Source organism: Lissotriton helveticus, chromosome 11 (genome assembly GCF_964261635.1).
Source record: "Lissotriton helveticus chromosome 11, aLisHel1.1, whole genome shotgun sequence".
NCBI classification, from domain to species: domain Eukaryota; kingdom Metazoa; phylum Chordata; class Amphibia; order Caudata; family Salamandridae; genus Lissotriton; species Lissotriton helveticus.
Window position 1 is genome coordinate 1,083,333,552 of NC_136072.1, and position 15,501 is coordinate 1,083,349,052.

Genomic DNA, 15,501 nt, shown 5'->3' on the forward strand with positions numbered 1-15,501 from the left:
CAATCTAGAGGCCGAGGCATCCTTCGACACGTTCTCTCCTTGATAGCGCTACAGCAGAAATTAGTGCTAAACACACTAACCCTTGAGGAACGAAAGATAAGACTGTGCTGGAACCGCACTCAGCGCAAGGCGGGGGTGCTACATCCGTACGCCACTGAGATGCCATTGGGGATGCTGACTGCACTCCCACATGGCGGAGACTGGTCCAGACTACAGATCTGGGAAGAAGCGGGAATACAGATGGTGGGTGACCTATATGAGGAGGGAGCCATGATGCCCTACCCGACGCTACTAGAACGGTACGACATACCCAGGGGGGACTTCTTACTCCATGCTGCATTAACACAAGCGATACAAATGCACTGGAAGGAAGGCCTCATTGAACCAAAAACAACCATGGTTTGTCAATATGCCATGAGTTCTGCTGGAACTTACAAGGCAATCACTTGTCTTTACACCAGAATGGTTAACGAGAATCTACCGCCTTTAGCGACGCTCAAAGAGAAGTGGGAAACAGAGATAGAACGACCTATACCTGAGACAACCGTGGCGCAGATTGTGAGGAGAGCCCAGAAAAGCACACGCAACACTAGATTCCAGCTGGTACACTTTTTTGTCCTTCACCGGGCGTACCTCACGCCGGGAAGGGTCCAAAAATATTTCAATGTAGATGAGGCGGCCTGCCCCAGATGCGCACTAGTCGGAGCGGAACTGGGCCACATGCTATGATCGTGCCTGGCACTAGACCTATATTGGAGAGAGGTGGGAGACACACTGAATTCGGTCACAGACCAGGGTTTATCGTTTAACATAGCAGTAGGTATACTACATTGGTTCCCCCACACTCCTAAAAATAAGGTTACCAGCAAATTTATAGACATGGGACTAGTATTAGCCAAGCGAGAAATTACACGACACTGGAAGGCGGCAATAGGCCCGAATAGCATGAGATGGAGAAACGAGTTTATTAAGTGGGCAAATGGAGAGAGCAAGGTCAGATTCCAAACTGCGCTGCGCCAACGTAACGAGAAGGCATTCGAATCTGCCCAGGCATGGGACGCACTAACGCATGCGTTGTGAGACTATACTAGACAGGGCAATCAGGGAGACCTGCAAACAGGAGATGAGGCTTCCCCGTAACAAACCAGGAACATTGCATCACTTGACACACATTCCAGAGACTCCTGCCCATCCGCACCATTTGAGTTGATGTCTCCTGCACCTAGAGGATGAGGACCCGGGGAGGAGGGAGAGATAAGGGACAACCTGTTAGCCACCTAGGGTAATGCATACCGTAATTAGCATGTGGGGATGCATATAGAAAGGAATGAGTAAGGCTGGATATGATCCACCGCGTTATGATTGCACTGACAATTCGCCACTACCCCTTAGGGATTGTCTCAGCTTTGCGATGGGGATGGGACAGGAGGGAGAACATAAAAAGCAGATGCAAAACTCTTTGCTGTACAGTTGCTACTGCTTGGTACATTTAAGCTTTTAATGTTTTTCTGATTACCGCCGCCCGACCTCCGGGTTGTGGGCTAAATGGCCGTGTAAAGTTTGGATTAGTGACCTGAGCACTGCAACTGTCGGAAGTAGGATTGTTGAACAGAAAGATTATATATCTCATCTATCTGCAATAAAAATATATTAATTTTTTTTTAAAAAGGATGGTGATTAGCTAAAATGTCAGCAAATTCAGTATTCTGTTTTACGAGCGATCTAGCGTTTATAAGGGCGCAGAGGATTTTGCCATTCTGGTAATCTTGCCCAACAATTTGGTTGAAAGCATAGTTTTTGCTAGCACTAACATGTGACTCGAGGTTAACTATATGAACACTGCATTCCTGACAGATCATGTTGGTAACAAGAGGGAGAGAGACAGGGTCCAAATAAACACATCTAGCTGCATTGACCATATTATTAAGTGCACAAAGCTCTTTCCCTGTGTAGCATCTCCTCAGTGGGAGGTTTAAGTGAAAACTGGCCGGGGGACGGGAGCTCGGCACAATCCAGGGACAGACTGGCTTGCCTTTGGCATGCCAGCGGTGCGGATGTGCTATCTGCCAATTTAAATATCCTTCCATGTAAGGGGGGGACCTCAGGCAACCAGCGCTTTGCAGAGCGTGAGTCCAAAACAGGTGGGAGAAAATAAATGAATCAAACCAGGGTCCCGCATCCCCGCAGTTCTCTCACAGGCTCCCTTGTGAGGGAAAGTTAATGGTAAAACAAATTGTTGATAAATAAAAAGTGAAAAACATAACACATAAAATCATTAAAACGGGGAATAAATCATTTCAATATGGTGCACAATTTTGTAGGAGCGAGGCACCTCATAAAACCAGCACAGAACGTGCCTACAAAGAAAGCAAATGTGGGAAGATCCAAATCTGATTAGCATAAGCTGCTTCATAAACAGAAACGTCAGCACACAACTATTTAAAGTGCAGTGCTGGCAAGCATCAACAATAGACATTTTTACGGTGAAGTCTATGAGTCTGAGTAAGGCATTCACATCAAAACACTGCACACCAGTCAACACAGAAAATGACATACCTACATCTAGGCCTTTGGCAGGTAAAAACAAAGCTTCAGTGGACACCCCACCCATAATACCCTCAGTAGTAAGCTCACTATGATAGCTCGTATAGTAGCTCATCGCTAAAATGCACACAGCTGAAGGAAGTGCAACCACACATAATCAGAAGGAACACTGATGGTGATCACATATTTGCCAGTTTTAGAGTGTCCTGAGACTGTAAGGAAAGGAAGAACGAGGAGCGACAAGGCACTAAATGAAGGACAGATATTCGTATACGCCATGAAAGTGAAAGCAGTACTTTTATTTATTATTTTTTTGTAGAAGGGCCTACTTTAGAGACCCAGATCATCCTCTTCTTGTAAAGATTGTTAAAAGGAAGAGTAGGACTCTGTGTAACTAAGGTTTTTCCTTTGCGAGTTGGATCTTCTAAGGAAAGTGGCAAGCTCTGCTTGAAATTATCCTGTGCATATCACACAACACACTACACTTCACTTCACTTCCAAGAGGAACTTCTCCAGCCAGCCTTCAAAGACTCTTGAAAAGTCTGATGCAACACTGAACATGGACAAAGACATTGAGCCTAAGGTGTGTAGCTGATTAGAAATACCATTCTTCAGAAAGAGGGTAAACATGTGGGGCGGGCTAGATGTACCTGACAATGCTTGTGCTCCTCAGTCGATTTATGTGGTTCCCAGCCTGAAGCTCGGCCTGGAGGCTGCTTAGATTGTCGATGCTGCCGTTGAAGAGAGAAGTGTCTGGGCACGGGTCCAAAAGACTGAAAACAAACCAGGGGATATGGCAAGAAAGAGAGAAAAAGTAAATCAGACAATATTTTTTTTAACAAATCTTTTTATTGAATATAAAAGTAGGCAGTGTGCAGTAGAGTAACCAAAGGAAATGGATGACGAAGACATTGTATAATACAGTTCCACTTCACAAACAATTAGTTCCTTGGATCGCAGGACTTTCATCACTAACCGCTCTCACTCAAGAGTTCTTGCACAATCCGGTGAACACCCCTCCCCCCCCCCACCATCCCCCCTCCCACCCAACCCTCCCCACTGCTTTACGGACCCAAATAAGCGACCCGTTGGTGCCACACTTTCTCCCATTTCTTAGGGCAGTCCCTGCCTTTGTACACAACATTTTCTGCTGTGCAACACCAGTCTTAGCTAGTCTTCCATTGACCCATGCTCTGTGACAGGGCAGCCTTCCCCATGCCCGGGGAATATTTAATTTGGCCACCAGTGCAGCCACCATGAGCCAGTGTTTCTGGTATTTCGTCCAGGTCTGCTCCTTCGTTACACACAGTATATGCCATCTGGCGTCTATGGAAATGTTCTTGTCCCAAGACCTCTGACATCACCTGTGTTACGTTCTCCCAGCAGTGGTGTATAAGAGGGCATTCCCATAGGATAAGAAAAAAGGTACCTTTACTGTCACAGAAATGAATACAGGTGTCTGTATGTATGTGTCCTTGTTTGTTAATGAGGGTGCTCGTGGAGTAGGACCTATGGAGGATCCGCAACTGTACTAGTCTGAATCTTGTTCTGATTGCCACCTCCCTCAGGCTTTGTACGGTTTCTACCCAATAATCATCTCCTAGCAACCCAAAGGCAGTTTCCCAGGCCTCCCTCAGCGCCCCCAAGGGATTCGGTGAATTATTAACGATCTTCTTGTATGTTAGGGATCATGCTTTTTCGGAGATAGGATCCAATAGAAGCTGATCTTCCAAGGGGCTGTACTCCGGAATATGTTCTCCCTCACGGATATGTGTACGGAGTGCATGCCCCAGCTGCATATACTTATATCGTTCTGTTTCTGCGAGCTGAAACTCAGGCTGTAAGTTTTCAAACTATATGATCACCGGGCCCTGTCATACATCCCCTAAGTGGACAATGTTCAGTAGTTTCCATTTGCCAAAGCCCTGAAATTTCCTGACCTCCTCTAGCATATCACTTCCCACAGTGGGATTTGTTCCATTAATCTGTTGACCCACCCAAGGAATCTATTATCTCCATTCCACGCATCCAACACTGCTTTTATATGGAGGGGCATGGACTTCCCAGCTCGTTTACGAGACAAGCAGGCAGGATAGCCGCCAGTGCTCATCACTAGATGGTCAACACGATATGCCGGGTCGTTCCTAGCCCCAAAGACCCAGACATTTATCACTAACAGTTGTGATGCCCAATGGGATTTCGTAAGGTCTGACACTGTCAGGTCCCCCTCATATATGCCATGCTGTAGTTTGACTAGTGCTATTCTCGCACCACCCCCTTCCCACAGTAGCTTCCGGAGTTAACCATCGACCTCTTTGAAGAATCTGTCAGGTATCTTATACAGGGTGTTCTGGAGTATGGAGACCATTCGAGGTAGCAACTTTAATTTTAAACAGGACGGCTCTGCCCATCAGGGAGATTGGCAACGTCGCCGGTGCGCCACGTCTCTTTTCAGGCCTTCAAGTTGGGGTAACAAATTACGAGCCATGAATTCTGCCTCGGTCTTGGTTACTACAATGCCCAGATATTTAAAATGGTCATGCACTTGAAGCTGGATCCCCTCGGGGGGAACAGGTTGTGGGCAGCCCAAGAGCATGAATAGAAGGGACTTATCCCAATTCATTTGATAACCGGAGTATCCCACGAATGAGGGAAAGATTTGTAGGACCCTGCTGATTGTAAAGCGGGGTCTGGTCACGTATAGAAGAACATCGGCAGCGTATAGGGAGATTTTCTCTTCCCATTGTCCACCTCCAATAATTCCAGAGGCCACTAGGTCTGCCTACACCCATGCCCAAAGCAACTCCAGATCCAGTGCGAATAGCACAAGGGACAGTGGACATCCCTGCCTCATCCGCCTATGCAAGGCGAAGGAGCGGGAGATGGAGCCAATCACAAGTACTCTGGCGGAAGGGCAGTTATAAAGCCTGATCCAGGATTGATATCAGGGGCCAACCCCAAATCTATCTAAGACGGCGAAAAGGTAGTGCCACTCGATGCTGTCGAACACCATACATGCATCTAAGGACAGGAGTGCAGTGTCCTCTGTCGGCTGGGATTCAGTCAGGTGCATCACGACGTACAAACAACGTAGATTTAATCTGATGCTCCAGTTTGGCATAAAACTAGACTGGTCGGGTGTATTAATGGTGTAATCACTCCTGTAAGGCAACTCATCAAGGCCTTAGCGAGGACCTTGACTTCCATATTCAATTAAGATATGGGCCTGTGGGAGCTGCAGTGGTTTGGCGGCTAACCTGCCTTCGGTATAACCCAGATAGTGGCTGTATGTTGGTCAACTGATAAGCAGCCCGCATCCCTGGCCTCTTCTAACATAGATAGGATATACGACGCCAAAATGCTCGTCATATTTTTGAATAGCTCTGCTGGCAGGCCATTCAGCCATGGGGCCTTCCCGGACTTTTAAGTCTTGGATTGCCCCTTTAATTTCCTCCATCGTAAAATCCATACTTTTCCTATCTTCACTGGACAGCGTAGGCAGAGGGGCGCCAGCCAGCAGTTCTCGGCATTCAGTCTCCGTTCTAATGGGGTCTGAGGTATAAACCTCCTCGTAGTGTTTCGCAAATTCTTTTGCCATCCCCTCACCCACTACTTGTACCATCCCCCACAAGTCACAAATCTCTGCCACCCAATTACGGTCTCTATCTCTACTCTCTAGCCAAGCGATCATTTTGTTGGCTTTATCGCCAAGGTCATATACCCGCCGCTGTGTTGCCAGGGCGGCTGCTCTCACAGAGTGATCTGCGAGGTTTTTCATCTCTTGCCTTTTAAGCTAAATTGATATGGTCTCCCTGCTAAAACAAATTAATGCAGTAGCACTCAAGGAACCACTGTATAAAACGAAGCACAAAAACCACGCAACAAAGGGATGAATGAACAACAGAGACAAATAATATTTTTTTAATAAACAGTCCTAAATAGCATAAAAAAAGAGAAGCGAACAGTACACGAGGTATATCCTAACAATATTCAACTATCTAGGAATTACCTGGAAAGCCCATGAAAAACCTTTCGGACTGCAGAAAAGCAAAGGGCTGAGTAACAGAGCAAGTCAATATGATTGCAGAAGGCATTCTATTGTCCCCCTAAAGTAACCACCTTCCAATCCAAGGCTGGATCAGTGACATAAAGGTCCTAAACTGTTCGCTCACTATATCCCACTCGGCAAAGTCCTTAGGCTTCACCCTGGACAAAAATTTGATACTGAAGGATCATATCAATAACTCAACGGAAGGAGTGCTTAACACACTTAAACACCTCACAAATGTAAACCTTTCATTCCAACGATTTCAAAGGGGTCGTGCAATCTCTAGTCCTCTCGAAACTGGATTACGGGAATGCTATCCTAACGGGGACCCCGAAAACTCACCTTGTCTCCCTCAGATCAGCACTTAACATGGCGGCTCGGCTTATTACAGACTTCAAGTGGTATGACCACATCAGACAGGCCCTCAAGTCCTTAAACTGGCTACCCATCGAAGGAAGATGCATCTACAAGACTGCCTGCATCACCCATAAAGCACTTAATTCTCCTTCCCCCAACTATTTAGACAAAAAAACTCACTAAAGCTGGAAGGTCAAGGCCTTTGAGAAGCTCCACCACTCTTCTTCTCGTGCCACCAAAACTAAAAAGGAAAATTACCCAGACTCGCTCTGTTTCAGGTAATGCTCCCAGCATTTGGAACTCCCTCCCTAGGGACCTTCGTTGCAACCCCTCCTTCCCTCGCTTCAAAAAAGACCTGAAACGCCATCCCCTCAATAAATACTGGAGCTCATGAATCAATCTAAATCTGGTTCAACTAGGTTCAAGTGTTCAGTTCATACCTCTGCTGCTCTGTTTGCTATGTTCATTCTCTGTGTTCACCCTTTTTAGGTCTCGCGACCTATCGATGCGCGCAAGCGCATTGAGGGAGCGAGAATTCAAGTGCTCAAAAAACTCGTGAAACCAAGGGGTTCGTTCGTGTGGTTTTCTATAAGTTCACGTGAATCACGTGAGCAAACAAGCACGCGCATTCACGGCCGCACAGCACATCAAAGGGCTCCGCCCAGCGTGCGCTCTGCGGCTTCTCCTCCCCTAACACGCTATCTCAGCTCTCCTGCCCCCGGCCGCACAGCACATCAAAGGGCTTCGCCCAGCGTGCGCTCTGCGGCTTCTCCTCCCCTAACACGCTATCTCAGCTCTCCTGCCCCCATCCGGCTTCCCTCTGGCCATTTGCCACACTCCTTGATTTTCTGCCTCCGACCCCAGCACTTCTGGGCTCGTCCAGGCAGTGAGGGAATGGAATAAAAAAAACGTCTGAATGCGCATATTGTAAAATCCTGTTGAACTGTAAGCAGGCATGTGCTGGTCGGAGAATTAGGTTACCAGAGGGGATGACTGATTGCAAAACTATGTAAGTAACGTAAATACGACACATATTGCATAACAAATGCTATAGGTGTCACATTTGCAAAAGTTAAAACTATTGGCATGTAAATGACAAAGCTATTAATTTTGCTATTTTCAAAACCAACACATAAATACAAAATTTGTCATTTACAATACCAATAGGTTAAACTTTCCTAATGCGAGACCTATTGGCAATGCCAGTGCTTGTTGCTTATGATGTCCCTCTCCCCTTTGGCCCCAAGTATTTTTAGGTCTCGCGACCTATCAATGCACGCAAGCGCATTGAGGGAGCGAGAATTCAAGTGCTCAAAAAACTCGTGAAACCAAGGGTTTCGTTCGTGCGGTTTTCATTAAGTTCACGTGAATCACGTGAGCAAACAAGCACGCGCATTCACGGCCGCACAGCACATCAAAGGGCTTCGCCCAGCGTGCGCTCTGCGGCTTCTCCTCCCCTAATTAATAGCTTCTCCCATGTCTCTCCGGCTTCCCTCCGGCCATTTGCCACACTCCTTGCCTCTGTCTTGCCTCCCCCTCCATTCTCCTCCCCTCGCTCGCATTCCCGCCCCCCACCAGGCTCTGCTTACAACAGGCAATCCCCCTTGTTTTTAATTGTTTCCTGCTTTCTTTGGCGCTTGTTTTTTTTTTAACCCACGAATTGTAGGAGACTGCTCTCGTCTTGCAGATATAATCCACATCTTGTCACTGTTGTAGGTTATAATATTTACCCAGCTGGGTCAGAGCGTTCTGTCACATTGTAACCTCCACATAGTTGCACCAACAACATCTCAATTGACATTGCAGTAAGTCAGCATAGTCATAGGCATACATCATGGCCATCTTAAGTACTCGCTCATCTCGGAGGTAAAGCGCACTCCTACCAACGACTGATAACACCATAAAGAAGCCAGAAACAAAAAGCATTTGCAATGCAATAGGTCTCGCAATTGCGAGATTTAGATCTATTGGCATTGTAAATGACAAGGTCTTTTATTTACGTTTTAAAAACAAAAACATAAATAAAAAAATTGTCATTTACAATGCCAATAGCTCAAACTCGCGTAAATGCGAGACCTATTGGCAACGCCAGTGCTTGTTTTAATGGATCACATTTTAGTTATTTTCATTCTTAATTGACCTTACATTTGTTTTGATGTCTACTTCATTGTGTGCTCCTCTGTAAAATTCTTCTTCTCTTGTTTTAATATTTTATGTATTTTCTGGTATCTTTGATGTTTACCTTGCTCTTGAGTTTGTAAAGCGCTCTGATACCTCAGGGTCCTAGCGCTATATAAAACGTTTAAAATAAAATAAATAATTAAATTGCATATAGGCATATTGTATACAAATATCACCTGACATAAATGTTGTGTCCCAAATATAATTTACCAAAGTATTGTCACTTTGGGTGTAGATTATTTGCTATTAATTCCAATTGGGGGATAATTTTGCTAATGATATTTAGGCCAAAATATTGATATCATACAATGTTCTGGTACCAAAACTTCCAAGGCTAGAGGGAAGGCTCAGCATTGTATTTTTCTCTGTCTGCAGTCCTGTTCCAAAGGATGGATTTGGTCTACCAGTGCATTTTGGGAAAAACAGGTGGAAGTTAAATCAGTGGTGTCATAGAAGAATGACAGTAGGTTCATGGCCAGGAATGGTGTGACCAAGAAGCCTTGCCCTCCCTTCATCTGCAGTCACAATCACATTTTGTGTGCTCAACATGTCCTGATACTGAGACAGACTATCCTGGAAGAACTGTACCAACAGCTTTCTGTGGCAGCCCTACCTGCACTTTCAACCGTGAAGAGACCTGGACCTAAGCTAAAATCATTCCATCAACCAGAGAGACGGAAAATATACTTTAAATATCAAAGCACCAAATTAAAAGCTAGCAGCTGAGCTAAAGGTAGCTCCCCGGATAAAAGCGAACACTAAGCTTTTTATTAAACTTCGAGAAAGAAAAGTGAAAGCAAAGTAGTGATAGTGGACTTAATATTATGTTGATCACAGTTAAAGTGGCAACCCCAAAAATCAGTGTCCTGCCTTTGGTGAAGCATCATTTGGGTCACTGTCTCTCAGTTAGCCTGAAACAAGAGTTAGCCTATCAGAACAGGTGGTACATTTATTGGGGATGTCAGGCATCTGAAGCGAGTCATCTTGGTAACTTTGTTAGCCCAAAGGTGTTCAGAGATCCACTTGAGCTTATAAGCACTGAATTCATTCGAAGGTATGTGAAAACATATGCCGTCCTCTGCTTAGAAAGAGACCACTAACTGAGTCAAGGCAGAGCATTTCAAAGCCTGGGGGGGGGGGGTGGGGGGGGGGGGTTGTTCAGGGTGCGACTGGAGGTCACAGGGGTTTTGCAGGAGGCAAAAAATTTGAAGATCAGTAGCATGGGCTATGTTGTGTTATGTTAAAGTGACTTTTAAAGCACACAACACAGAGGGGGTGTCCTGGAGCTAGCTCTGCTGAAAAAGGATCGGAGAAATGCTAGTTACAGAAAGGCCACATTTTTTATTCTTTCTGGAAGGATAACAGATTGGGCATAGATCAAATGTGAGAGGGTAGGAGGTTCCATGCTTTGGCAGCACATTTTTCAAAGCTTCTTTCTCCCCAGTTGGAATGTTTGGACCTAGGGACTATCAGTTTCTTAGCCCCAGAAGAGCACAAATTAATGTTTGGTTCTTACCACTTGAATTTCTGTTTTAAGTAATCATGGCCAGCATTGTGCAATGCCTTGTAGGCAGTACACAAGACCTTGAACCCGATTCCCTGCCTAACTGGGAGGGAGTGCAATTTTTGAATGGCTCGAGAAACAGATTACAATTTAGGGGTCCTTGAAAAAAGCTGAGCGGCAGCGTTTTGTATGGTTTGAAGTTTGTTAAAGTGTTGTTGATGCATATTGAAAAACAGACAATAACAATAATCTAATTTTAATAGGGCCAGAGCTGTTACAACAGTTTCTTTGTGCGTCCGAGGGAATGAAGGGGAGAATCTTTATCATCCTCAATGTGTAAAAAAAGGACGAGATAACTGCATTTACGCGGTCTCTAAAAGCGAGTTGTTATTATCAATTAATACTCCTGAGTTTCTTGCCTTCCTTACAGCAATAGGGAGGGTTTCTAATTTCTTCGGCCACAAAGATGGGGAGCAAATAGTAGTCTTGTTGCCAAAAAAAATGACCTCGGACCTCGGTCTTCTCAGAATTTAGTTTCAAGCAATTCTTGCTCATATAGTTGCTGAAAGACAACATACAGTCATGGAATCCGGAACTGGTAATATTATCCTTGTCAGACAGTGACACAATAATTTGCAGGTCATAGGCATAAGATGTTAGAGCAAAAAGAAAGATAATCAAGGTTGCCAGTGATGTTACATAAACATTGAACAATGTTGGACTAAGCGAGGACCCCACAACGCAAGGGGGAGGGTTCAGGAACAGATTCTTCAAGCACCACCGTTTGCTCTTGGCTGGGGAGAAAGGATCTTAGCTGGGCAAATGCAGCCCCCTTGATCCCGATGTCAATCAGCAGATCGTGATCGACCTTATCTCCTATGTGGCTTTGATCAGGGCAGTTCCGGTGCAGTAACCACTCCTGAATCGGAACTGAGTGGTATCCAGAAGATGGTATTTTGTATGAACTGTGCCAGCTTTGAGTCATGGCCTTTTCTATATTTTTTGAAAGGAAAGAGATTGGTCGGTAGCTATTGGGATACGTCGGATTCAAACTAGTTACTTTTTGGGGAAGTATAGAGGCTACCTTCCATTGTTTGGGACAGTAGCCCATACTGAACACTGAATTAAAAATACGTATGAGATTTGGAAGCAATGATCTCTGGTGCTAATTTGATCACTAATGAGCAGCCTGGGTCCAGTGGAGAAGCGGACTTTGAGGAATGAATTTGAATCATTACCTGGTTAGTGGTAATTGAAGGAAATTCCATGAAGGTAGCCTGTTCAGGACATGAAGAGGAGTGCTTAGCTCCTTCAGGGATGATTTATTTAAGTCAAAGTTGCTGTATATCTGTTCCACTTTGGCTAGGAAACAATTTGCAAGAGAATGGCAAAAAAAGGTTCACTACTGCTTGCCAGATTATTACACGGGACAGAGGTCAATTTCGTCACTATCTGGACTATTTTTGTTGAGGATTTCTTTTAGAAGATTCAATTTGTTGTGTAAAATAAGCAGACTTTTCTTTAGTCAGTAAGGACTTATAATCAGTCATACATTGTTTATACTTTTATTTTTCTTCCCTATTGTAATCCTTGCTCCACTTTCGTTCTTGTCTTCTGCAGCATTGTGCCTGCATTCGAAGAATGTTCGTATACCATGGCACAGACACTTTATTTCTATGAGGGCGAGAGGTCTTGACAGGAGCTAGGAGGGAAATTGCTGAGATTAACCAGTTAGAATAATTTAGAGTGGCCTGATCTAGGTCCACTGAATATTCGGCTGAGAATATGCCAACATCTGCTTAAATTGATCAGTATTAATTCTATTCCAGTCATGTGACCGATGAGGACTATGAGAGGAAATATCGGGCAGCGCTCTGTGAGGTAAGTTTATCTCAAACATCACAGTGTGATGATCTGACCATGTCACAGAGCCTTTTTGTCAATGAATAGGGCGTTGTTATTAAAAATCCCGTCCAGCGTGTGGCCAGTAAGTTGTGTGGGATCGTGCACTACTTGGGAAAGGTCTAAGCTGGCCATGGTAACAATTAAAGCCTCAGTATCTTTATCAGTTGAAGCTTTTAGATAGAAGTTGAAATCTTTTAGAACCATGAGATCTTTAGCACATAAACTGGCCTCCAATAAGGAACCCACCGTCGGGTTGAAGATGTTCGTCGGGCCGGGAGGGCGATAAATGAACAATTCATTAAAAGATTGAGTGTTAGAAAGTTCTATGGTAAAGTAGAGCGCTTTGCATTCTAGCAATAATGCATGGCAGAAAATGGCTGGCCTATTGTCCGGGTGGATGGTAGCTAGTCCATCTGCCTGTTTAAGGGGTCTATCTAATTAATAGATAGAATAGCCAGGAGGGATTCCTGCCACCAGGTCAGGGCCAGAGGAGGGATCAGCCCAAGTTTCAGAGACAAACTATGTAAGGATGGTGGGAGGGGGGTGGGCGCACACTACCTCACACTCCAGCACTGTTTGCCCTGATGCATCATAATCAATGCAGTGCATGATAACACTTTCTATGGCGCAGGCTTTAGCTTTTCACCCTTGTTGGTGCAGCCAGTGCTGTGTATCTGTAGACTCGTGTTTCAGGATAATTGTCCTTCTTCAGTAGAGAGCAACACTTTTTTTGGGGGGGGGAGGGGGGTGCTGTAGATGCTGCCCAAGGTCTTCTTAGGTCTCAGCACACTATGATAGCTTTATAGTAGCTCATCGCTAAAATACACACAGCTGAATGAGGTGCAAACACACTCTTCCGCAGCAGCCAAAGAAAACGTAATCAGAAGGAACACTGGTGGTGATCAAATATTTGACAGTATTAGCGTATTTTCATACTGTAAGGAAAGGAAGAACAAGGAGCGTCAAGGCACTATATGATGGACAGATTTTCATATACGCCATTAAAGTGAAAGCAATACTTTTATTTTTACGTTTTTTGCGTGGAAGGGGCCTACTTCATGGACATAGATCATCCGGTTCTTGTAAAGATTGTGAAAATGAAGAGTAGGACTCCATGTAACCAAGGTTTTTCATCTGCAAGTTAGATCTTCAAAGGAAAGTGGCAGGCTCTGCTTTAACTTATCCTCTGCATATTTCAGTCACAACACACTTCACTTCGAAGAGGAACTTCTCCAGCCACCATTCAGACTCTAGAAAAGAACGATGCAACACTGAACATGGACTAAGACATTGAGCGTATGGTGTTCTAGCTGACTAAAAATACCATTCAGAAAGAGGGCAAACATGTGGGGCTGCTGAGATGTACTTCACAATGCCTGTGCTCTTCAGGCGATTCGTGTGGTTCCCAGCCTGGAGCTCGGCCTGGAGGCTGCTTAGACTGTCTTTGCTGCAGTTGACAAGAGAAGTGACTGAGCTCTGGTGCAAAAGACTGAAAACAAACCAGGGGATATGGCAAGAAAGAGAGAACACTATTAAATCAGACAATATTGAGAAGAGACATAACAATATTTAACTATCTAGGAATTATCAGGAAAGAGCATGAAAAACCTTTGGGGGAGCAGAAAAGCAAAGGGCTGATTAACAGAGCATGTCAATATGATTGCATGTAAGAATATTGTATACAAATATCGCCTGACGTACATTGGGTCCCAAATATAATTTACAAAATGATTGTCCCTTTGGGTCTAGTTTTTTTGCTATTAATTCCAATTGGGTGATATTTTTGCAGATGATATTTATGCCCAAATATATATGTCAGACGATGTTCTGCTACCAAAACTTCCAATGCTAGGGGGATGGCTCAGCATAGTCATTTTCTCCATCTGCAGTTCTTTTCCAAAGGATGTGTTTGGTCTACCAGTGCACTTTGGGGCAAAACAGGTGGGGGTAAATCAGAGGTATATGTCATAGAACAATGACAGTAGGTTCATGGCCTGGAGTGGTGTTATCAAGAAGCCTAACCCTCACTTCACCTGTAGTCACAATCAAATTATGTGTGTACAATTTGTCCTGATACTGAGACAGAATATCCTGGAATAACTGTAACAAAAGCTTTCTCTGGTAGCCCTACCTGCACTTTCAACCAAGAAGAGACCTGGATATAATCTAACATAATTCCATCAGACAGAGAGAAGGAGAATATACTTTAAATATCCAAGCACCAAAGTAAAAGCTTGCAGCTGAGCTAAGTTAGCTCCCTGGATAAAAGCCAACACTAAGGGGGTCATTAGGATGGCGGGCGGACTTAGTCCGCCCGCCATCCTATCGGTCTTTGGGACCGCCCGCCATAAGGGCGGGGGTCCCGTGGGGGGCATTAGGGGGCATTAGGATGCGCCCGCCACTGTGGCAGGCGCATCCTGCATGTTTAGCATTGTGGCGGGCGGTGGTGAGAGCCCCGCCCGCCACAATGCTAAACATGCACAAATGCATTTGCATTAACAAAGCGGCAGGCACCGCGCGGCAAATGCAGGGGGATACCACAGGTACCCCCTGTGCACCCCCCACCTCTCCTTCACTCCAGGGGGCCCGCAAAGTGAAGACCGCATGCCTGGAAAGGCATCTATCCTGGGCCATCCAAATATGGCTGGCGGTGTCAAATAGACAAAGCAACCATGTTAGACCTTTTCCGCCCCGCCAGCCTGGCGGGGGCAATCCGCCCGCCATCCTAATGGGCATGTTACTGAATAGGCCCCCAGGGGCCAAAAACTCGTTCGCCGCTCCTCTGGGGAACATGCTGGAAGAAGGCCTTTGTTGTAACACTTATACCATCTTGGGAGATTTTAACTTTTATTTAGAACTCCCGAATTACCCTGACACAGCTATGTTGATGGACATGATGGACAGTGCTGATCTTAAACAACTTGTTAGAGGGCCAACTCATGTAGCAGGACATACCCTGGAT

The 15,501-nt window shown here is 45.1% G+C and overlaps 1 protein-coding gene across 2 annotated transcripts in view; it reads right to left on the reverse strand.

Moving 5' to 3' along the window:
• LOC144792572 (uncharacterized) overlaps positions 1–15,501 on the reverse strand; it is a 283,419-nt gene that overhangs the window by 31,434 nt on the left and 236,484 nt on the right. For both annotated transcript variants that reach the window (XM_078667671.1, XM_078667670.1), the window contains exon 6: positions 3,195–3,317. In XM_078667671.1, coding sequence (XP_078523797.1) covers positions 3,195–3,317 — 123 coding nt within the window. The remainder of the gene's footprint in view (positions 1–3,194; positions 3,318–15,501) is intronic.